Source organism: Dunckerocampus dactyliophorus, chromosome 15 (assembly GCF_027744805.1).
Source record: "Dunckerocampus dactyliophorus isolate RoL2022-P2 chromosome 15, RoL_Ddac_1.1, whole genome shotgun sequence".
NCBI classification, from domain to species: domain Eukaryota; kingdom Metazoa; phylum Chordata; class Actinopteri; order Syngnathiformes; family Syngnathidae; genus Dunckerocampus; species Dunckerocampus dactyliophorus.
In genome coordinates this window covers 13,563,678-13,587,100 of record NC_072833.1, presented here as the reverse complement: position 1 = coordinate 13,587,100, position 23,423 = coordinate 13,563,678, and the positions used below count along the sequence as shown (strand labels likewise).

At 39.1% G+C, this 23,423-nt stretch overlaps 2 protein-coding genes and 1 long non-coding RNA gene across 3 annotated transcripts; all 3 read left to right on the top strand.

Annotated features, from left to right (window-relative positions):
* Positions 1–1,869: 1,869 nt before the first annotated feature.
* On the top strand, positions 1,870–6,983 carry LOC129194992 (uncharacterized). Its single transcript, XM_054800646.1, has 16 exons — positions 1,870–1,933; positions 2,961–3,623; positions 3,748–3,926; positions 4,003–4,067; positions 4,146–4,312; positions 4,465–4,676; positions 4,818–4,840; positions 4,897–5,066; positions 5,168–5,382; positions 5,459–5,523; positions 5,603–5,772; positions 5,924–6,138; positions 6,212–6,276; positions 6,356–6,525; positions 6,627–6,838; positions 6,915–6,983. Exons 2-16 carry the CDS (start codon positions 3,593–3,595, stop codon positions 6,981–6,983), a joined length of 2,028 nt encoding a protein of 675 aa, XP_054656621.1. The 5' UTR covers positions 1,870–1,933; positions 2,961–3,592.
* Positions 6,984–7,086: 103 nt separating this feature from the next.
* Positions 7,087–7,733, top strand: LOC129168503 (uncharacterized). The gene is made up of 3 exons (XR_008566269.1): positions 7,087–7,228; positions 7,380–7,594; positions 7,668–7,733. It is a non-coding gene; the product is annotated as an uncharacterized LOC129168503 (long non-coding RNA).
* Positions 7,734–10,721: 2,988 nt separating this feature from the next.
* Positions 10,722–21,044, top strand: LOC129194991 (mucin-2-like). The gene is made up of 26 exons (XM_054800644.1): positions 10,722–10,884; positions 10,986–11,197; positions 11,271–11,335; positions 11,415–11,584; positions 11,736–11,950; positions 12,024–12,088; positions 12,168–12,337; positions 12,434–12,648; positions 12,725–12,789; positions 12,869–13,038; positions 13,125–13,402; positions 13,988–14,052; positions 14,134–14,303; positions 14,405–14,736; positions 14,813–14,877; positions 14,957–15,126; positions 15,211–15,488; positions 15,841–15,905; positions 15,996–16,165; positions 16,266–16,567; positions 16,640–16,704; positions 16,789–16,964; positions 17,051–17,235; positions 20,060–20,121; positions 20,204–20,352; positions 20,437–21,044. Exons 1-26 carry the CDS (start codon positions 10,722–10,724, stop codon positions 20,523–20,525), a joined length of 4,131 nt encoding a protein of 1,376 aa, XP_054656619.1. The 3' UTR covers positions 20,526–21,044.
* Positions 21,045–23,423: the final 2,379 nt, after the last annotated feature.

Genomic DNA, 23,423 nt, shown 5'->3' with positions numbered 1-23,423 from the left:
ACGCTTATGCCCCATTTTATTTATTCATTTTTGTTATTATATTTAGCTTTTATTTCCACAACTTTAGTCTTGTCAAATTATATGTCAACTTTCATAATGGCTGCATCACATCTCCTCTGGCATTCACCATGGAGATGGACGTGGTTATTAGAGCTTCATAATGGGTGGCGGGGGGAAAGCAGCTGAAATACTGAGCTCAGTAAACAGCGCTTTTATGGACAGAGCAGCATTGTAGCACCATCCATCCATCCATCCATCCATCCATCCATCCATCCATCCATTCATCCATCCACCCATCCATCCATCCATCCATCCATCTATGCTGCTTGTACTCCAATTAAATGCTTTGCTCAGACAAAATGAATTATGGGAAAACTTCAAATGTTTGTTTTTTTAACTCATATTGTATTGTTTGTATATGCATTACGTATACCTTTTGAGTGTGTGATCAGTTTTGTGTTCTTTGTAAGATGCCACCGTGCGTCAGACTGTTATATGGCGTAATGACCTCCTCCAAAGGGTTCACAAGCTCGTTGTGAGCTTTTTCATAGCTCATCATTGGCTCCTCTCAGATAAAGAGCTGCCTCATGTTCATGGACTCATGTACGCCACAACATGTAATCTTATGACGCGGACATGTGCGGCTTATAGTCCGGTGCGGCTTATACTGTATATGTACAAATGTGGTTTTATCCTCTAAATTTAGTGGGTGCGGTTTATACACCGGAATTACGGTACTTTGACCAAATGTTATGCCTCATCAAGGTAAAAAGTGTAGTCCGCAAACAATGTAACTAAACTTGAATCAAGGAAGTCTGTATGCAAATGAGCTGATATCTGCATTGACACATAATGTGAACCTCAGAGTATTTCCGGGCTATTTCTCCATTTTTTTCCCAAAAATAACAAAAGCGACACTGACTCAAGATCAGAAATATGGGGTAGTGGTCATCATACGCGTTACAATCCGATTTTCTACAGATCTATTTTTTGCAATCAATACACTTTGGGGAACTATTGTTTTAAATCATGTTTCTGCAGAAGGTGAATGAAGTGTGCTACTCTTGTGCTAACTAACAATGCTTTGAAGAACACAGGGTTGAGTCTCGCATCGAGTTTAAAGCAGGGTCCAGCTACTAGCTCTGTGTTATGTGAAATATAAGCCACCATTACGTGACATCCTGGTCAGCCCAACAATCAGGGGCAAATCAGGCTTTTATCACACATAATAATAATAATAGAGCACTTTTATGTAAATATTACAATTGAGATTTCAGTGAACAGTGCCCTGCTGCCATGAAATCTATCAAATGTGATATTTTCTTGCAGGTTTTTCTTCATAAACTAAAACAGAACAAGTCATACTTTATTTAAAAATGCAAACTGGTTAGAAAACAACTTACATTTGTGCTTGCTATGTCACGCTTTTGGTACCCCTTTCAGGAGAATCACCCATGTTTATCCTTATCAAGTAAATAAAGGAAATGAAAACGGTTTGATACCTCAAAAAGAAAAAGCAGTGCCCTGTCCACACAGTTTACAGTTGGGACCTCAACTGTGGATATAATAATTCATAATGAATAATTAATAATTACTTTTTATTCAATTTGTTTTATAATATTAAAAAAAGTCAAGGTTATATCATTTTTCAATACTGTTTTTTTTGTTTGATTGACAGGTGATTTGAGAGAGTTGTTTTAAATTTTTATTGGCGAACAAAAGAAGGGAGGATGCCGTGACACAGTGCCAAGGCACTGTCACCGTTGACGGAGACGCATATTGTTAGCAGATTAAGAGTCCACATTTCTAAAAGATGTCTCACACCACCCACTTCATAAAAAGGCTTCGTTTTTTTTCAAAGCCAGCCACAAAAAGTGCGAGCGTTGATGTGAAGAGGATTAAAAACTAAAGCAGAAATAAAGACTATTCTTTGGTAAGTGTTTCATTTGATATGAAGTGATGTTACCCTTTAACCCTTTGAATTACTGTACCTTGTGTACGAATTGAGTTCTATAAATAAACTTGCCTTGCCTTTAACGTCAGATCTTTTCTTTGAGTTTAGGTAGGTGAATGATTTTATTGTTACACTGTGTGCATTACTTCTGTAATATCTGTAATACATTATTACGATTCAATTCAACAAAAGCCCAAAAGTAAAAAATTAAAAGCTTTTTGTGTCAATCACACTTGAAAATTCTGCAGAGCTGCAACCACAGATGGTTTGCATACCGTACTCCTTCATAAATGTAATTAGTTACCATGTAAAGTAATTATTGCGTTACTTTTATGAAAAACCTTCATATATGGAAGAATTTGGATTTAGCTTTGTAGAGAGATGTTTCATGTATATAACAACCACTCGTTCTTATATTTTATATTCTCATATCTGCAAAAAGGGCTGGGCGATATATCGATATTTTTAAAATGTTGATATTTACTTTAAACACGATATCAAAATCAACCATATCGTTTGTTATCAATATAGACTGGATTTGCGCTGTATCTCCCTCATCCGTGCCTGCAGGAAGGGAGGAGGGGCGGAGCAGAAGCCCGGCGGCTCCAGTGAAAGCGACAGCGTCTGCGGTGGAAAAATTTGGCAGCAAGCAATAAGCGTTAGCTCAGTAATGTGGAGGTGCTACAAATTCAGAGCATAAAAAAATATTTTTTACCAACTTAAAACTTGGCACAAACTCCAACAGAGGAATGTGTGAAGCCGTGCGCTCCTGCTGCGTTCCTCATCAAAGGAAAAGCATAGTGGTGTGCTGTTATAAAAAGGTGTCCTATCACATTGCTAAGATATAGTCCCCGTTGCAACAGTTGAAAAAATGGCTTTAAAAACCTGCTGAAAACTATGGACTTGCGATATCCAGCGAGCTTCGCAGTCACAATAATTTTCTGTGTTTCGCTAGTTTCACCTCCTGTAGCCGAGGTTCGACTAACGGTCGTACTCTTCTCTCCAGCACCCTGGAATAGACTTTCCCAGGCAGGCTGAGGAGTCTGATTCCTCTATAGTTGGAACACACCCTCGGGTCAGCCTTCATGAAAAGGGGGAGCACCACCCCTGTCCAACAAGCCAGAGGTCCCTTTCACGACATCCACGCAATGTTGAAGGGACGTGTCAGCCAAGACAGTCCCTCAACATCCAGAGACGAAAGGAATTCAGGGCGAAACTCATCCACCCCTTTGCTTTGCCACTGGGGAGCGTTTTGACTACCCCAGAAACTTAAGCCACCGAGATGGAACCGTCACGTTCGTTGCCTCAGACTCTGCTTCCTCTATGGAGGGTATGTCAGTGGGATTGAGAATGAATTGTGACAAAGCATTATAAGACAAAGACTGGACATTTACAAAAAAAGACATTTGCATTTTACAAGGTAGTTTTTCCCAAGAAAATTGTAACATTATGAGCGAATAAGTCATAGTTTTACATGACCACTGTCGTAAAATTATACGACAAAGGTCGTAGCTTTACCAAATAAAGGTTGCAACTTTCTGAGAGTAATTATCAGAAAAAAGTAGCAGTATTATAAGAATTTTTCTTTTTTTTTTCATCTCTTTACGAAATGATTTTACAGGTGCAAAAGAGGACATTATGGGCGTTGGCACTATTTTAGTGCTGCTTGGTGAGTGCAATTCTTACCAAGAAAAATCAGTAATTCCAGTCTTACTTATGTATATATAATTGATATAATATACATATATATATATATATGGTTGGGTTTTTTTTACATATTTTTTCTACTACAGTGGCTTTGGTGATTTGTAGGCCTTCTGGAGCACAGATTTGTAGCATCAGTGATGGGCTGACAGTGGCAACAACAGCGACCGTGTCGCTTGTGGCGACTTTGGAGGAAGCTTTCGTCGCGGAGTTGAAGAATAACAGCAGTGCACAATACAAAAAACTTGAAACGCAAGTGCAAGCCATGGTGAGTACATGTTTATGGAAATTCATGGCATTTTCTGACATTTCATTCATAAACCTTTTATTTACGAACTTCACAGTGTGACTTTATCTTCATTCAAGCGTTTCGAGCTAATTTCATCAACACCACTGTTGTTGGATTTAGGTAACACTTTAATTATATATAAATAAGCAAATTGTATTGTAGAAATTGTAATAAATTGTCATATTTTTTCAATTTAAGTCCACATATGGGAAACATGACAGTCGAAGTGGTGTTGGAGTTCAGCAATACATCGTCTTACCGAATCCCAGAAGATGACCTGGTGGTAGAAATGTTCGTGCAGGTGGCCAATAACTCTTGCAACCCCTTCAAACTTGCTGTAGACCCAGAATCAATTGCAGTAATTAGTAAGTCAACAAAATATCCTTCTAATCCATAGTTTGCACTGGTGTTCCATTTCAGTGCAAGCTTTTGTTCACCATCGACATACTTCTCCTGGCTGTACAGTATTCTCTAAAAATGAAATTCTCACCGCTATTCTTCTTTTTTCTGTCCAAAGGTTCAACCACCACACTAGAACCACCAACAACACCATACGAGACAACAAGTCATATGATTTCACCCACAAAGGTTGATACAAAAACGACAATAACCTCAGTTCCCTCACCAGTTGTGTCTGTTGAAGCAATTTTGGAGGAACCTTTTGTGCCAGAATTTAATGATCCCAACAGTGAACAATACCAAACTCTTCAAACACAAGTGGTATCAATGGTGAGTACACTCCTAAACTGTTAGATTTCTGCATTGCTTTTTGTGAAATTACTTAAAACTGTGATTCCTCTTGCAGTGTGACTTCATCTTCTTCCAAGCATTTGGAAGTATTTTCATCAGAACAATTGTTATTGGATTTAGGTAAGACTTGGAATGCAGGGAGTGTCACAATTTACATGATCTGCAATAGAAATAAAATCTGGGATTTTTACCATTGAAGGCCACAAATGGGAAACACTCAAGTAGAAGTGGAACTGCAGTTCAACGATTCGGTATCGACAGATCAAATCCCAGAAGCTGATGCGGTGGTAGATACCTTGGTACAGGCTCTGAAGAGTCCCAACAACACTTTCAATTTAACTATTGATCCAGACTCAATAGCTGTCATTCGTAAGTCGACATTTCTGTCGATTTTTTGCAGTTGATGTCCATTCTTAAAAGGGTTTACCGAGTAATAGTTTGTTTTGTTTTCAATTGTTTTTATTAAACAGCTGAACAACCAACAGCAACCACTGACAGACCAACAACTCCGGGACCTACAACCACCAATGGAACAGGGACCACCCGTGGGCCAACAACTGCAGTCACCTCAGTTCCCTCACCAATTGTGTCTGTTGAAGCAATTTTGGAGGAACCTTTTGTGCCAGAATTCAATGATCCCAACAGTGAACAATACCAAACTCTGCAAACACAAGTGGTATCAATGGTGAGTACACTTCTAAACTGTTAGATTTTCACATTGCCGTGCGTGAGATTATTCAAAACGGTGATTCCTATTGCAGTGTGACTTCATCTTCATCCAAGCATTTGGAAGTATTTTCATCAGAACAATTGTTATTGGATTTAGGTAAGACTTTCAATACAGGGACTGTCAAAGTTTCCATGATTTCAAATTGAAATCAACTGTGGACTGTTTACCATTGAAGGCCACAAATGGGAAACACGAAAGTGGAAGTGGAACTCCAGTTCAACGATTCGGTATCGACAGATCAAATCCCAGAAGCTGATGTGGTGGTAGATACCTTGGTACAGGCTGTGAATAGTCCCAACAACACTTTCAACCTAACTGTTGATCCAGACTCAATTGCAGTTATTCGTAAGTCGACATTTCTGTCGCTTTTTGTTGTTTTTTTCAAATGATGTTCATTATTAGTTTACTGATTAATACTTTGTTTTGTTTACAATTATTTTCATGAAATCACTGAACAATACAGTTTGTTTTGTATTCATTTATTTTGATTAAAAAGCTGAACAACCAAGAACAACCACTCATAGACCAACAACTCATGGACCAACAACCACCAATGGACCAATGACCACCCGTGGGCCAACAACTGCAGTCACCTTAGTTCCCTCACCAGTTGTGTCTGTTGAAGCAATTTTGGAGGAACCTTTTGTGCCGGAATTTAATGATCCCAACAGTGAACAATACCAAACTCTGCAAACACAAGTGGTATCAATGGTGAGTACATTCCTAAACTGTTAGATTTCCACGTTGCCTTTTGCAAAATTACTCAGAACTGTGATCCCAACAGTGTGACTTCATCTTCTTCCAAGCATTTGGAAATATTTTCATCAGAACCATTGTTATTGGATTTCGGTAAGACTTTGAATACAGGGACTGTCAAAGTTTCCATGATTTCAAATTGAAATTAACTGTGGACTGTTTACCATTGAAGGCCACAAATGGGAAACACTCAAGTAGAAGTGGAACTCCAGTTCAACAATTCGGTATCGACAGATCAAATCCCAGAAGCTGATGTGGTGGTAGACACCTTGGTACAGGCTGTGAACAGTCCCAACAACACTTTCAACCTAACTATTGATCCAGACTCAATAGCAGTCATTCGTATGTCGACATTTCAAACTATTTTTTGCAGTTGATGTCCATCCTTAAAGTGTTTATTGACTAATAGATTGTTTTGTTTTCAATTGTTTTTTATTAAACAGTTGAACAACCAACAACCACTGACAGACCAACAACTGTGGGACCAACAACCACCAATGGAACAGGGACCACACGTGGGCCAACAACTGCATTCACCTCAGTTCCCTCACCAATTGTGTCTGTTGAAGCAATTTTGGAGGAACCTTTTGTGGAAGAATTCAATGACCCCAACAGTGAACAATACCAAACTCTACAAACACAAGTGGTATCAATTGTGAGTACACTCCAAAACTGTTACATTTCCACATTGCCTTTCGTGAAATTACTCAAAACGGTGATTTCTCTTGCAGTGTGACTTCATCTTCTTCCAAGCATTTGGAAATATTTTCATCAGAACAATTGTTATTGGATTTAGGTAACACTTTGAATGCAGAGACTGTCAAAGTTTACATGATCTAGAATTGAAATGAACTGTGGACTGTTTACCATTGAAGGCCACAAATGGGAAACACTCAAGTAGAAGTGGAACTGCAGTTCAACGATTCGGTATCGACAGATCAAATCCCAGAAGCTGATGTGGTGGTAGATACCTTGGTACAGGCTGTGAATAGTCCCAACAACACTTTCAATCTATCGATTGATCCAGACTCAATTGCAGTTATTCGTAAGTCAACATTTCTGTCGTTATTTGTTGTTTTTTTCAAATGATGTTCATTGTTAGTTTACTGATTAATAGTTTGTTTTGTTTACAATTATTTTCATGAAAGCACGGAACAATACATTTTGTTCTGTATTCATTTATTTTGATTAAAAAGCTGAACAACCAAGAACAACCACCCATAGACCAACAACTCATGGACCAACAACCACCAATGGACCAATGACCACCCGTGGGCCAACAACTGCAGTCACCTTAGTTCCCTCACCAGTTGTGTCTGTTGAAGCAATTTTGGAGGAACCTTTTGTGCCGGAATTTAATGATCCCAACAGTGAACAATACCAAACTCTGCAAACACAAGTGGTATCAATGGTGAGTACATTCCTAAACTGTTAGATTTCCACGTTGCCTTTTGCAAAATTACTCAGAACTGTGATCCCAACAGTGTGACTTCATCTTCTTCCAAGCATTTGGAAATATTTTCATCAGAACCATTGTTATTGGATTTCGGTAAGACTTTGAATACAGGGACTGTCAAAGTTTCCATGATTTCAAATTGAAATTAACTGTGGACTGTTTACCATTGAAGGCCACAAATGGGAAACACTCAAGTAGAAGTGGAACTGCAGTTCAACGATTCGGTATCGACAAATCAAATCCCAGAAGCTGATGTGGTGGTAGATACCTTGGTACAGGCTGTGAATAGTCCCAACAACACTTTCAATCTATCGATTGATCCAGACTCAATTGCAGTTATTCGTAAGTCGACTTTTCTGTCGTTTTTTGTTGTTTTTTTCAAATGATGTTCATTGTTAGTTTACTGATTAATAGTTTGTTTTGTTTACAATTATTTTCATGAAAGCACGGAACAATACATTTTGTTCTGTATTCATTTATTTTGATTAAAAAGCTGAACAACCAAGAACAACCACCCATAGACCAACAACTCATGGACCAACAACCACCAATGGACCAATGACCACCCGTGGGCCAACAACTGCAGTCACCTTAGTTCCCTCACCAGTTGTGTCTGTTGAAGCAATTTTGGAGGAACCTTTTGTGCCGGAATTTAATGATCCCAACAGTGAACAATACCAAACTCTGCAAACACAAGTGGTATCAATGGTGAGTACATTCCTAAACTGTTAGATTTCCACATTGCCTTTTGCAAAATTACTCAGAACTGTGATCCCAACAGTGTGACTTCATCTTCTTCCAAGCATTTGGAAATATTTTCATCAGAACCATTGTTATTGGATTTCGGTAAGACTTTGAATACAGGGACTGTCAAAGTTTCCATGATTTCAAATTGAAATTAACTGTGGACTGTTTACCATTGAAGGCCACAAATGGGAAACACTCAACTAGAAGTGGAACTCCAGTTCAACAATTCGGTATCGACAGATCAAATCCCAGAAGCTGATATGGTGGTAGACACCTTGGTACAGGCTGTGAACAGTCCCAACAACACTTTCAACCTAACTATTGATCCAGACTCAATAGCAGTCATTCGTATGTCGACATTTCAAACTATTTTTTGCAGTTGATGTCCATCCTTAAAGTGTTTATTGACTAATAGATTGTTTTGTTTTCAATTGTTTTTTATGAAACAGTTGAACAACCAACAACCACTGACAGACCAACAACTGCGGGACCAACAACCACCAATGGAACAGGGACCACACGTGGGCCAACAACTGCATTCACCTCAGTTCCCTCACCAATTGTGTCTGTTGAAGCAATTTTGGAGGAACCTTTTGTGGAAGAATTCAATGACCCCAACAGTGAACAATACCAAACTCTACAAACACAAGTGGTATCAATTGTGAGTACACTCCAAAACTGTTACATTTCCACATTGCCTTTCGTGAAATTACTCAAAACGGTGATTTCTCTTGCAGTGTGACTTCATCTTCTTCCAAGCATTTGGAAATATTTTCATCAGAACAATTGTTATTGGATTTAGGTAACACTTTGAATGCAGAGACTGTCAAAGTTTACATGATCTAGAATTGAAATGAACTGTGGACTGTTTACCATTGAAGGCCACAAATGGGAAACACTCAAGTAGAAGTGGAACTGCAGTTCAACGATTCGGTATCGACAGATCAAATCCCAGAAGCTGATGTGGTGGTAAATACCTTGGTACAGGCTGTGAATAGTCCCAACAACACTTTCAACCTAACTGTTGATCCAGACTCAATTGCAGTTATTCGTAAGTCGACATTTCTGTCGCTTTTTGTTGTTTTTTTCAAATGATGTTCATTATTAGTTTACTGATTAATACTTTGTTTTGTTTACAATTATTTTCATGAAATCACTGAACAATACAGTTTGTTTTGTATTCATTTATTTTGATTAAAAAGCTGAACAACCAAGAACAACCACCCATAGACCAACAACTCATGGACCAACAACCACCAATGGACCAATGACCACCCGTGGGCCAACAACTGCAGTCACCTTAATTCCCTCACCAGTTGTGTCTGTTGAAGCAATTTTGGAGGAACCTTTTGTGCCGGAATTTAATGATCCCAACAGTGAACAATACCAAACTCTGCAAACACAAGTGGTATCAATGGTGAGTACATTCCTAAACTGTTAGATTTCCACGTTGCCTTTTGCAAAATTACTCAGAACTGTGATCCCAACAGTGTGACTTCATCTTCTTCCAAGCATTTGGAAATATTTTCATCAGAACCATTGTTATTGGATTTCGGTAAGACTTTGAATACAGGGACTGTCAAAGTTTCCATGATTTCAAATTGAAATTAACTGTGGACTGTTTACCATTGAAGGCCACAAATGGGAAACACTCAAGTAGAAGTGGAACTCCAGTTCAACAATTCGGTATCGACAGATCAAATCCCAGAAGCTGATGTGGTGGTAGACACCTTGGTACAGGCTGTGAACAGTCCCAACAACACTTTCAACCTAACTATTGATCCAGACTCAATAGCAGTCATTCGTATGTCGACATTTCAAACTATTTTTTGCAGTTGATGTCCATCCATAAAGTGTTTATTGACTAACAGATTGTTTTGTTTTCAATTGTTTTTTATTAAACAGTTGAACAACCAGCAACCACTGACAGACCAACAACTGCGGGACCAACAACCACCAATGGAACAGGGACCACCCGTGGGCCAGTCACCTTAGTTCCCTCACCAGTTGTGTCTGTTGAAGCAATTTTGGAGGAACCTTTTGTGCCGGAATTTAATGATCCCAACAGTGAACAATACCAAACTCTGCAAACACAAGTGGTATCAATGGTGAGTACACCCCAAAACTGTTACATTTCCACATTGCCTTTCGTGAAATTACTAAAAATGGTGATTCCTCTTGCAGTGTGACTTCATCTTCTTCCAAGCATTTGGAAATATTTTCATCAGAACAATTGTTATTGGATTTAGGTAACACTTTGAATGCAGAGACTGTCAAAGTTTACATGATCTAGAATTGAAATGAACTGTGGACTGTTTACCATTGAAGGCCACAAATGGGAAACACTCAAGTAGAAGTGGAACTCCAGTTCAACGATTCGGTATCGGCAGAACAAATCCCAGAAGCTGATGTGGTGGTAGATACCTTGGTACAGGCTGTGAATAGTCCCAACAACACTTTCAACTTAAGTATTGATCCAGATTCAATAGCTGTCATTCGTAAGTCGACATTTCAAAGGAATTTTTGCAGTTGATGTCCATTCTTAAAGGGTTTACTGACTCATAGTTTGTTTTGTTTTCAATTGTTTTTGATTAAACAGCTGAACAACCAACAACCACTGACAGACCAACAACTCCGGGACCTACAACCACCAATGGAACAGGGACCACACGTGGGCCAACAACTGCATTGACCTCAGTTCCCTCACCAATTGTGTCTGTTGAAGCAATTTTGGAGGAACCTTTTGTGGAAGAATTCAATGATCCCAACAGTGAACAATACCAAACTCTACAAACACAAGTGGTATCAATGGTGAGTACATTCCTAAACTGTTAGATTTCCACATTGCCTTTTGCGAAATTACCCAGAACTGTGATCCCAACAGTGTGACTTCATCTTCTTCCAAGCATTTGGAAATATTTTCATCAGAACCATTGTTATTGAATTTCGGTAAGACTTTGAATACATGGACTGTCAAAGTTTCCATGATTTCAAATTGAAATTAACTGTGGACTGTTTACCATTGAAGGCCACAAATGGGAAACACTCAAGTAGAAGTGGAACTGCAGTTCAACGATTCGGTATCGACAGATCAAATCCCAGAAGCTGATGTGGTGGTAGACACCTTGGTACAGGCTGTTAATAGTCCCAACAACACTTTCAATCTATCGATTGATCCAGACTCAATTGCAGTTATTCGTAAGTCGACTTTTCTGTCGTTTTTTGTTGTTTTTTTCATATGATGCTCATTGTTAGTTTACTGATTAATAGTTTGTTTTGTTTACAATTATTTTCATGAAAGCACGGAACAATACAGTTTGTTCTGTATTCATTTATTTTCATTAAAAAGCTGAACAACCAGGAACAACCACCCATAGACCACCAACTCATGGACCAACAACCACCAATGGACCAATGACCACCCGTGGGCCAACAACTGCAGTCACCTTAGTTCCCTCACCAGTTGTGTCTCTTGAAGCAATTTTGGAGGAACCTTTTGTGCCGGAATTTAATGATCCCAACAGTGAACAATACCAAACTCTGCAAACACAAGTGGTATCAATGGTGAGTACATTCCTAAACTGTTAGATTTCCACATTGCCTTTTGCGAAATTACTCAGAACTGTGATCCCAACAGTGTGACTTCATCTTCTTCCAAGCATTTGAAAATATTTTCATCAGAACCATTGTTATTGGATTTAGGTAAGACTTTGAATACAGGGACTGTCAAAGTTTACATGATTGAGAACTGAAATTAACTGTGGACTGTTTACCATTAAAGGCCACAAATGGGAAACACTCAAGTAGAAGTGGAACTCCAGTTCAACAATTCGGTATCAACAGATCAAATCCCAGAAGCTGATGTGGTGGTAGACACTTTGGTACAGGCTGTGAACAGCCCCAACAACACTTTCAACCTAACTATTGATCCAGACTCAATAGCAGTCATTCGTAAGTCAACGTTACTGTCATTTTTTTCCTGTTCCTGTTCTCAAAGGGTTTACTGACTAATAGTTTGTTTTATTTTTAATTATTTGTCTTCAAAAGCTGAACAACCAAGAACAACCACTCACAGACCAACAACTCGTAGACCAACAACCACCAATAGATCAATGACCACTCGTGGACCAACAGCTTCAGTCACCTCAGTTCCCTCAGCAGTTGTGTCTGTTGAAGCCATTTTGGAGGAACCATTTGTGCTAGAATTTAATGATCCCAACAGTGAACAATACCAAACTCTGCAAAAACAAGTGGTATCAATGGTGAGTACACTTCTAAATTGTTAGATTTCCGCATTGCCTTTCCTGAAATTACTCAAAACGGTCATTCCTCTTGCAGTGTGACTTCATCTTCTTTGAAGCATTTGGAAATATTTTCATCAGAACCATTGTTATTGGATTTAGGTAATACTTTAAATACAGGAACTGTGACAGTTTAAATGATCTAGAATTGAAATGAACTGTGGACTGCTTGCCATTGAAGGCCACAAATGGGAAACACTCAAGTAGAAGTGGAACTGGAGTTCAACGCTTCCGTATCAACTGATCAAATCCCAGAAGCTGATGTGGTGGTAGATACCTTGGTACAGGCTGTGAATAGTCCCAACAACACTTTCAACCTAACTATTGATCCAGACTCAATAGCAGTCATTCGTAAGTCAACATTTCTGTCGCTGTGTGTCTTTGATGTTTACTGACTAATAGTTTGTTTTGTTTTCAATATTTTTTTCATTAAACAGCTGAACAACCAAAAACAACCACCAACAGACCAATAACCCATGGGCCAACAACCACCCCAGTATCAACAACTCATGGACCAGCAACAACCCTGGTATCAACTCATGGATCAACAACCACCACTAGATCAATGACCACTCATGGACCAACAACTTTAGTGACCTCAATTACTTCACCAGTTGTGTCTGTTGAAGCGATTGTAGAAGAACCTTTTGTGCCAGAATTTAATGATCCCAACAGTGAACAATACCAAACTCTTCAATCACAAGTGGTATCAATGGTGAGTACACTTCTGAAGCTTAGGTCACAACCAGATGTGCAATTTTTGGGCTGTTTAATATTTGGGGCTCCCTAAATTTCTGCGTTTTTTTTTTTTTGCTCATGGAGAACGTATTTGTGGTGATCATGAAGGAGTAAGATCTTGACACGCATGGAGGACGTTTGAAACATCTGAACTTTGGAAGCACTAACTACTTACGGGGGTGCACGTATGGCACACCAAACACATAGGAGTCCGCAAGTGCGACGTATGAAAAAATTGACATTTTGCCCAAACCTGACACCAGCATATGCAACATACATGTTGCATATGCACAATGATGTACAAGTGTGTCACTTTGTCTTGCAACCTGAAAAAACGTAAGTGCCCGTAAAGTTTGTTCGACATGAGAAATAACTTCTGTGGCCAATATGCGTCTGTCAAAAATCAGCACGTCATACGCGTGCCCTCTGTGTGTTTCTTGCAGGATTTTTGCACATAGACCGGCAGTCGCAGCCCATACAACTGGTTGTAACCTAGGCTTCAACAATTAGATTTCCGCAATGCTTTTAACAAAATTACTAAAAACTGTGATTCTTCTTCCAGTGTGACTTCATCTTTTTGGAAGCATTTGGAAGCATTTTCAACAGGACCATTGTTATTGGATTCAGGTAATACTTTAATTACAGAGATGATCACAGTTTACATGACCTGAAAATAAAATTAACAGATTTTTTTTTTCACTAATTAAGGCCACAAATGGGAAACACTCAAGTAGAAGTAGAACTGCAGTTCAACAATTCGGTATCGAGTGATCAAATCCCAGAAGCTGATGTGGTGGTAGACACCTTGGTACAGGCTGTGAATAATCCCAACAACACTTTCAACCTAACTATTGATCCAGACTCAATAGCAGTCATTTGTAAGTCAACACTTCTGCCACGACTGTCAATTTTTGTTTCTGTTAATGCTAAAGACAACACTGCCTTATCTATCCTTTTATTGTTTTTCCACATTAAACAGCTAAAAAGCCAACAACAACAACCCATGGCCCAATTACCATCCACGGGCCCACAACTCACGGACCAGAAACCACCCAGGTTCCAATAACTCATGGACCAACCACTACCCGGGTTCCAACAACCCGTGGACCAACAACCACCCAGGCAATCACAACTAACGGACTAACAAACACTAATGTACAAAAGACCACTCATCGACCATCAACTTCAGTCCCCTCAGTACTTTCACCAGTTTTGTCTGTCGAAGCTACTGTGGAGGAACCTTTTGTGGCAGAATTTAATGATCCCACCAGTGAACAATACCAAACTCTTCAAACACAAGTGGTATCAATGGTGAGTACACTTTTAAATGATTAGATTTCTGTGATGCTTTTTGCAAAATTGCTCAAAACTGTAATTCTTCTTCCAGTGTGACTTTATCTTTTTGGAAGCATTTGGAAGTATTTTCATCAGAACTACTGTTATTGGATTTAGGTAATACTTTAAATCTAGGGACTGTCAGAGTTTAGATCCCCTGGAATTGAAATTAAGTGGATTTTTTGTACCATTCAAGGCCACAAATGGGAAACACTCAAGTTGAAGTGGAACTTCAATTCAACAATTCAGTATCGAGAGATCAAATCCCAGAAGCTGATGTGGTGGTAGACACCCTGGTACAGGCTGTGAATAATCCCAACAACACTTTCAACCTAACGATTGATCCAGACTCAATAGCAGTCATTTGTAAGTAAACATTTCTGTCACTGTGTGTATTTGATGTTTATTGACTAATAGTGTGTTTTGTTTAAAATATTTTTTATTAAACAGCTGAGCAACCAAAACCAACCACCAATAGACCAATAATCCATGGGCCAACAACCACCCCAGTACCAACAACTCATGGTCCAGCAACAACCCTGGTATCAACTCATGGATCAACTTCCACCACTCGATCAATGACCACTCATGGACCAACAACTTCAGTGACCTCAATTACTTCACCAATTGTGTTTGTTGAAGCGATTGTAGAGGAACCTTTTGTGCCAGAATTTAACGATCCCAACAGTGAACAATACCAAACTCTTCAATCACAAGTGGTATCAATAGTGAGTACACTTCTGAAGCTTAGGTCACAACCAGATGTGCGATTTTTTTAAACATACACGTTGGCTGTACAGACAACGCACAATGATGTACAAAGTGTGTCAGTTTGTCTTGCAACCTCAAAAAACGTAAGGGCCTGTAAAGTTTGTTCAACATGACAAATTACTTCTGTGGCCAATATGCGTCAGTCAAAAATCAGCACATCATACGCGTGCCCTCTGTGTGTTTCTTGCAGGATTTTTGCACATAGACAGGCAGTAGGAGCCCATTCAACTGGTTGTGACCTAGTCTTTAACTATTTGATTTCCACAATGCCTTTCACAAAATTACTTAAAACTGTGATTCTTCTTCCAGTGTGACTTCATCTTCTTGGAAGCATTTGGAAGCATTTTCATCAGAACCACTGTTATTGGATTTAGGTAATGCTTTAAATACAAGGACTGTCAGAGTTTGCATTCCCTGCAATTGAACTTAACCACTTAAGTTCTTTTTTTTTTTTACCATTCAAGGCCACAAATGGGAAACACTCAAGTAGAAGTGGAACTGCAATTCAACAATTCAGTTTCAAGTGATCAAATCCCAGAAGCTGATGTGGTGGTAGACACCTTGGTACAGGCTGTGAATAATCCCAACAACACTTTCAACCTAACGATTGATCCAGACTCAATAGCAGTCATTTGTAAGTCAACACTTCTGCCACTACTGTCAGTTTTTGTTACTGTTAATGCTAAAAACAGCACTGCCTAATTCAGCCTTTTATTGTTTTTCACAATTAACAGCCGAAAAACCAACAACAACCACCCATGGCCCAATTACCATCCAGAGGCCCACAACTCATGGACCAACAACCACCCACATTCCCACAACCCATAGGCCAACCACCACTCATGGGCCAACAACCACCCAAATTCCCACAACTCATGGACCAACAACCACCCACATGTCCACAACCCATGGGCCAACAACGTCTCCGCCGCCAGTTGTCATTCTTTCTGCGACTTTGGAGGAACCTTTTGTGGAAGAATTCAATGATGTCAATAGTGCACAGTACAAAGCTCTTGAAACACAAGTTGTCACGGCGGTAAGTCCACTTTCATATTTTGTAAATTTTTCCGCTTTCCAATGTTTTAATGCATTTTTATCTGCATTACAGTGCGACATCATCTACAGGGCAAGATTTGGTTTAATCTTCATCCGGACCTTTCTCATCCGCATTATGTACAGTTTTTGCAAGATGATGCAAACATTGCACGTTATTTGTTGGAAAAGATCATAAAACTGTGTGATTTATGTGTGACACAGCCGCGCGGTGGTCGTCACACGAATGGACAAAACGGAAGTGGAAGTGGGACTCCAGTTCATGGACACGGAGTCAACCCCGCAGAATGACCTCGTCGTTTCCACCTTGCAGGAAACACTCAGTCAACCCAACAACACGTTCAACATCAGCATTGTTGCGAACAGCATTCAAGTCATACGTGAGTTAATCGTCATTTATGTACCCTGATTTGTCACCCGCAATGTGATTTTTTTTTTAACAAAGTTCTCCTGAATGTTTTGACAGAATCTCCACATAAAGCAAACTCAACAACGGCAAAGCCTGCTTCTACTACAAAAAAGGCAACAACACCATTGCAGTTCACAACACGGACGTTGAGGTTTACGTCAGTGGGCGAGACATTCACCAGTAACTTGCTCAATCAGTCGTCCGCTGCGTTTATTGCTCGAGCAACGATGATCAAGACAACAGTAAGAAAAATAACCGCATTCTCGATTCCCAGCATTCATGTCAATAATAACAAGGTTTTTGCCCGCACAGTAGCATTGGCTAGTGTAAGTGCTTAGTACTCAGTATTCAGAAATGGTAAGACAAACAACACACAATAGTATGTAGTATACTTGCAGGTACATGACAAAATGGCTGTGAATGCTTGATTCTCAGCATTCCCAAAATGATATAGGACTTAATGCTAAGAGTTTCTGTAATAAGAGTTTCTGAGGGTCCAACAAAATTATTGATAATGCTTCCTTTTCAGTATTGCCTACAACCTTCTATGAAAATGCAGGTACAGTACAGGTGGTCCTTGGGTTATGGTGTTCCAATTTCAGTGGTTAAGTCCGCACTCCCATAAATTAATTAAAAACCTAATTTTGGTCCATAAACACTATACTCTCTAGAAAACTAGTTACAGAGCTTTGCGTCATGGAAGAATACACTATGTGCTCAATACTGGCTGCATTTGTTTCAATCGCTTGACTGTGGCAACGATCATTAAGGATAAAGATCGCATTGTAACGTCTATCCGGATGTTGTAAGGATGACATGGAAGTGGTCGATCAACAATTTAGGTGTTGCAAAAACAAAACAGGCTACTGTCCACGCAGCATGCCTCCTCCACCAGGTTCGTGGGCGGTGAGGCACTGATTCCTTTGTTTTTTTATCTTAATACAGGTTGTTATTGCTAAGGGGTTTATTCTCCCATTAGCGCTTAAGGGTTTTTCAACACGTTTCGAGTTACGCACGTTTCCCTTATTCGTATTCTCCCACACAGACTTCTGACATGCCTACCGTGCGTAAAGCAGACCCACACACACAAGTTGTGAAGGAAGGCGGGCTTACGTGATTCATTGACAAAGGACTTTGCCATGACGTCATGTTTTTGTCAGAAAATCAAGGCACATGGAGTCACTATTGCCAACTCCTCAGTAAGAAAAGTAGCTATTGGCTGTCCTAAAAGTCGCTCGATGACGCCATTTAATTTATCACAAAACGTTCTCCCATCACACACGTTGGGAAACACTGACCAGGTAAGTGACCAAGTCCGAATGAGGGTTGAGTGTAATGAGTAATAATTTCATGAAGATTAAGAAACACGTTTTAGAACCCGCTCTGTAAAACAGGGCGAGATCCAGCCAGGTGGCATCGCGCCACGCGTATGGTAATTCATTTGCACTTTGGGTTCCTTAGAGCTCTACTATGCCCTCAGTGTGCCGCAGGGGCTGACTGTACACTGACTGTTGTGACTGCTTTAGGGCGGGGCAGACCTCTCAGCAGCACCCGCATCCTGACTGGATGTAAATAGTAACTCCATAGATATGTTTTACTTGTTCTATAGTGTAGCGACGCTGAACTTTTGCGTGATGTTCAGATTTCTGTTGAGTCCAACTTTTGCCGTGAACATGTCGGGAGGGGCTTTACACGCTTTAGCTCACAATTGAAGCGTTCAAACAACTGGCTGATGGACAATCATTATTGAACCATTTGTGTTCATTTTAGATGAATGAATGGTGCAGTGGAAAGACAAGAAAAATGTGGTAGGTTCATAATATTGTCCAGAAAATAAGGGAAAAAAAGAAAAACACTAAAATGAAAAAAACTTTGTGACAGTGGCAGAATGAATGGATATAGATTAATACAGGTATGTCTCAAACTTCAAGTGTGGCACAAAGAAGCACACAGGGACAAAAGTATAAAGTAAAGGAGATAATGCGGGAAGGGCCAGATTTCACAGGGAACACCCACATTTTAGTGTCGCTCCACACAACGTGCGTATCTTGAATGAAAGACTTACGTAGTGAGGGAGAATCCTACGCAGCTGCGTGCCTTTTCTTAGGATAGGGCCCTAAGAGAACAACAAAAGAAGAGAATAATTCACTTCTGATAAAACATGCTTTCATCTTGCATTTGACTTGTTTGTAAATCTAGTTCTAACCGACACTGCTGTTTGTGTATCTCAATAAAGCTTTAAAAAAATACTGACTTTCCTTCTCTATTGAAGAACGTATGATGTTTCTATATATTTTATTATCAAGCATTATCACTTGCAAGAATGTTGACTTGATGTCACACGATACACATTACGTGACATGATGACATGTTGACACACACACACTAAATACATCTTATGGGCTGTAGAAAGTTTTGGCGTAGAAACTTGCAGGCTTGGGCTTGCGCACTAAGCAAAGAAGAGACACTCGCCTCATCTTAGGTTTTTGCCCTGTATTTGAAAAAGAAGTATGCATATTCAGTGATTTTTACAATTGGAATCACACAGAAAATACATTTATAATAAAGTTCAAGGGACGGATATTAATTTTTATCTTATGTTATCATTAGTGCCGCACGGTGGCTGAGTGGCTAGCATGTTGGCCGCACAGTCAGGAGATCGGGAAGAGCATCCGCTTGAGCATCTCTGTGTGGGTTTTTCTCCAGGTACTCCGGTTTCCTCCCACATTCCAAAAACATGCATGTTAGGTTAATTGGTGACTCTAAATTGTCCATAGGTATGAATGTGAGTGTGAATGGTTGTTTGTCTATATGTGCCCTGCGATTGGCTGGCGATCAGTCCATGTTTTTGGAATGTGGGAGGAAACTGGAGTACCCGGAGAAAACCCACGCACACCCAGGGAGAACATGCAAACTCCACACAGAGATGCCCAATGGAGATTTGAATCCAGATCTTCCTGATCTCCTGACTGTGTAGTCAACATGCTAACCACTAGGCCACCGTGCGGCCCAAATTAGGATACAAAGAAAAAAAAATACTGAATGGATAATGCTCTTTCTCCACAGCTTGAGCCTTTCTACAGCAGCGCCTTTTCGTCATTCAACTCCTTGATAGTTACGTCATTCAGGTATTTTATTGTTTTCAGCAGCATATTGGTATATCATTGTGCTGTGTTCATGTTACAATGTTTTTTGGATTTTTTTTGTCAGTAACGGCTCAATCATCAACAACATGGTCCTGAGGTTTACATCAGGGTCGGTGCCCAACAACACCGCCATTGGGAAAGTACTGATCGACGCCGTGCCGAACATCACTGCGTTCAACGTGGACATCACATCCATTTTTGTGAACGGAATGCGTAAGATCATTATTAGATCATTATTTTCATAAAAAAAAAAGGAGAGACAAAATCACAATGTTTTTTTTTTCTTTATGTTTGTAGAGGTTTCCAGTGGAGTGTGCCACAAGACGAGCATCATCACTGCATCCTGCCTAGCGCTGTTGTCGTGGTTACTGTCCAGCCAGTATTAGCATCAGCACCAGTGTATAATGTTAATATATAGATCTATAGCTAATATATATTTTCATTGCATTTAATGTGTTAGAATTGAACAAGGTTCCCAAACTGAGGCTCAGGGGCCAAGATGGGTAGACATTTTTTGGAGTTGCTAATAAAATAAAGTCATTAAGTTACATGATGGGTGTTTCTCCTTGAAAAATGGGTTTTATAAATATTACAGAATCAAACTAAAACTTGCACGAACAGTCGAACCTTGGTTAGTGTCCGACTCAACTGAAACATACTCTAGCCAAATACAGTTTTCCCATAAGAAATCATGAAAATCCAATTAATCCGTTAACACAAAATCCATAGTTTTACAATTAAAGTTTTACATGCAGAAAACAATTCAAAATGCATCTAAATACATGTAAATGATGAATGAAAGGGATAAATAAACATTTAAGGTTACTTTTATTTTCAGTGAAGACGTGATTGTTGCCAAAGACACAATATGGCAGAGAGATCAACAGACACAACCTTTGTGTTTTGCCATTAGTTGTTTTTTGAATTACTTTACGTAGTGTTCTCACCTCAAGTCTCTGCTTTTCTGGCGGCTGTAAAATAAAAATAAAATAAAATAATCTAAAATGGAGCCCAAGAAAACTGCAAATACCAGCCTTGTGAAGAAATGAATAAAAGGAGGTGAACTCAAAAGTGCTTCAAAATCATTTTAAAAGCAAAGCATTACTCATCATTTTCTCTCCATCCCTATTGTGTAAATAACACTGTCATGTCTTTCCCAACATGTGTTTATTATGGATTCAATGACAGTACATATGATGGCTAAATGATATGGTACACCTAAAATATTACATACACATTATGCCTAAATAGTTGTCCAAAATATTAGGCCTAAATATTACTGGAGGCCAACATATTAGATGCCTTCAAAATATTAGGTATGCCCAATGCCAAAAATATTAGGTAGACCCAAAATATTTGTTTAAAATGGATCCCCATTAGTTGCTACCAAAGTAATAACTAGTCTTCCTGGGGTCCATCACACAAAGCAACACAAGAGAGGTTGTCAACAACACGTACACAAGACACACAAAAGAAAAATATTAGATATGAAAAACAACAATAGTTCCTACATATACAACAACAATACCTATAAAGCAGTATAGCAACATCATATGGAAACATTAAGGGTGTAACGATTCATTTTAACAACAATTTGATTCGTATCACGATTCGTGGTTGTCGATTCGATTCAAGGACGATATCTGTTCATTTAGAACGATCCGAAAAGATTCAATAACTTTAAATCGATTCAGTAACTTTTTAGCCAAAAGTTCAACCAGTGTCACTGTGAAATAAATACCTGGATTCTGGACAGGTGAGGTTTCCTAGATTCTCATTGTTTTTTGCAAGGGATTCAGGTATACATTATTAATAATGCTGACATACTTAATAAATTATCAGTGAGTACAAAAAATGAGTTAAAAATGTAATACAAAATCAGGATGAACAGAGGGTGGTATAGCTTGCCATGATGAATTATTTACTTTAAATAGTGCAATCCCAACCTGCACTTTGCAACCCAAAGGGAGGGACATTATATCTCAGCAAATGAATCTGTTCTGGTATCTTCAATTAGGTGTTGAAACTTTTTCACCTGTACGGGCCAACGGAAGCAGGGTCTTTTTTGTGTGTACACAGCACAAAATTCAACAAACGGAAGTGTGCTGTGCAAGTGTAGGCCTACTCTGAAATAATTTAAACACTTAACTCTAAGTCCTTTTCATGTATTCTCCATCTGTGAACGGCTTCTCCCTCCTAATACATTGCCTTGTGCATGCATGTCCATTTTCATCGTCTCCTGCCTCCAAACAGGCAGGAAAAGAGTTCTCTCCGTGCATTGGTTTCTGGCACATTTGTTTCATAGAACAACAGCATAAATGCATTGAGCATGCAATGTTTGTCAGTCATACAGTCTTTGTCTGTATGGGTGGAGGCAGGGCTGGTAGCATACACACAGAGTGCAGAAGAGTGTAACATAGTACAAATTACATTAGTAGATTGCAATATATTGTCATATAATTTTTTAGGGGTGTCACACGATCTCGTGACACGATCCTGCGACATAGTTCAGACTGTGAACTATGGCATCACTACTATGGTAATGGTTTAATTTTACTTGAGCATGCATACAAGTTACAGTGGAATACGTCACAAAATACAATTCACAGTTCCACATCTCCAAAAGGAGTAGGAAAAAGCAAAGCGTATTTAATTCTACCCCCCCATCCATTTCACATCTGTTGCTGTACATGTATTCACTTCCTGTATTTTATATGTGATCTTTTTAATACATAAAAAAGTGATAAGGTAATGTAACAATATGGTAATATAATTGTCAAGGTTCCACAATCATAATAAATCAATATAATAATAAACAAATAATAATAAATACAAATAAACATAACAAGTTCAAGACTCTTCTTCCTTGTATTTTGCAAACATCAACTGCTTGTATTGTTTCTTGAAATCGCTCATCTTAGTGCTATGTTTAGGTTCCATAATTTGATTGCACATACTGAAATGCTGTGGGGCCTTAGCGTTGTTATCCAACCATCTTTTTAATATGGCCATTTTATCACTTTTTTAATTAACTCTTGTGTGCTTTCCCCAGAAAAAAAGCAGTAGTTTCATCCGCAAATAAAACTAACTTTTAGTATTTCGTCACTTTACCGATGGCATTAATATACAAGTTGAACAGTTTTGGTCCCAGTACTGACCCGTGGGGTTCTCTACACGTAATATTTAAACTTGCAGAGGTGTATTCTCCTAGCTTCACATATTGCTTCCTGTCAGCTAGGTAGCTTTTGACGCAATTCATAACTAACCCTCTGATAAATGATAGT

What these genes read in the sequence shown, in the direction of transcription:
- LOC129194992 (XM_054800646.1), top strand. Translation starts at nt 3,593, where the DNA reads ATGGGCGTTGGCACTATTTTAGTGCTGCTTG. An exon ending in ACCACTGTTGTTGGATTTAG is followed by an intron (nt 4,068 to 4,145) that starts GTAACACTTTAA and finishes TTTCAATTTAAG; the next exon opens with TCCACATATGGGAAACATGA. An exon ending in AGACTCAATAGCAGTCATTC is followed by an intron (nt 6,526 to 6,626) that starts GTATGTCGACAT and finishes TTTATTAAACAG; the next exon opens with TTGAACAACCAACAACCACT.
- LOC129194991 (XM_054800644.1), top strand. Translation starts at nt 10,722, where the DNA reads ATGGGAAACACTCAAGTAGAAGTGGAACTCCAGTTCAACGATTCGGTA. An exon ending in AAACACAAGTGGTATCAATG is followed by an intron (nt 14,737 to 14,812) that starts GTGAGTACACTT and finishes TTCTTCTTCCAG; the next exon opens with TGTGACTTTATCTTTTTGGA. An exon ending in TTGATAGTTACGTCATTCAG is followed by an intron (nt 20,122 to 20,203) that starts GTATTTTATTGT and finishes TTTTTTTGTCAG; the next exon opens with TAACGGCTCAATCATCAACA.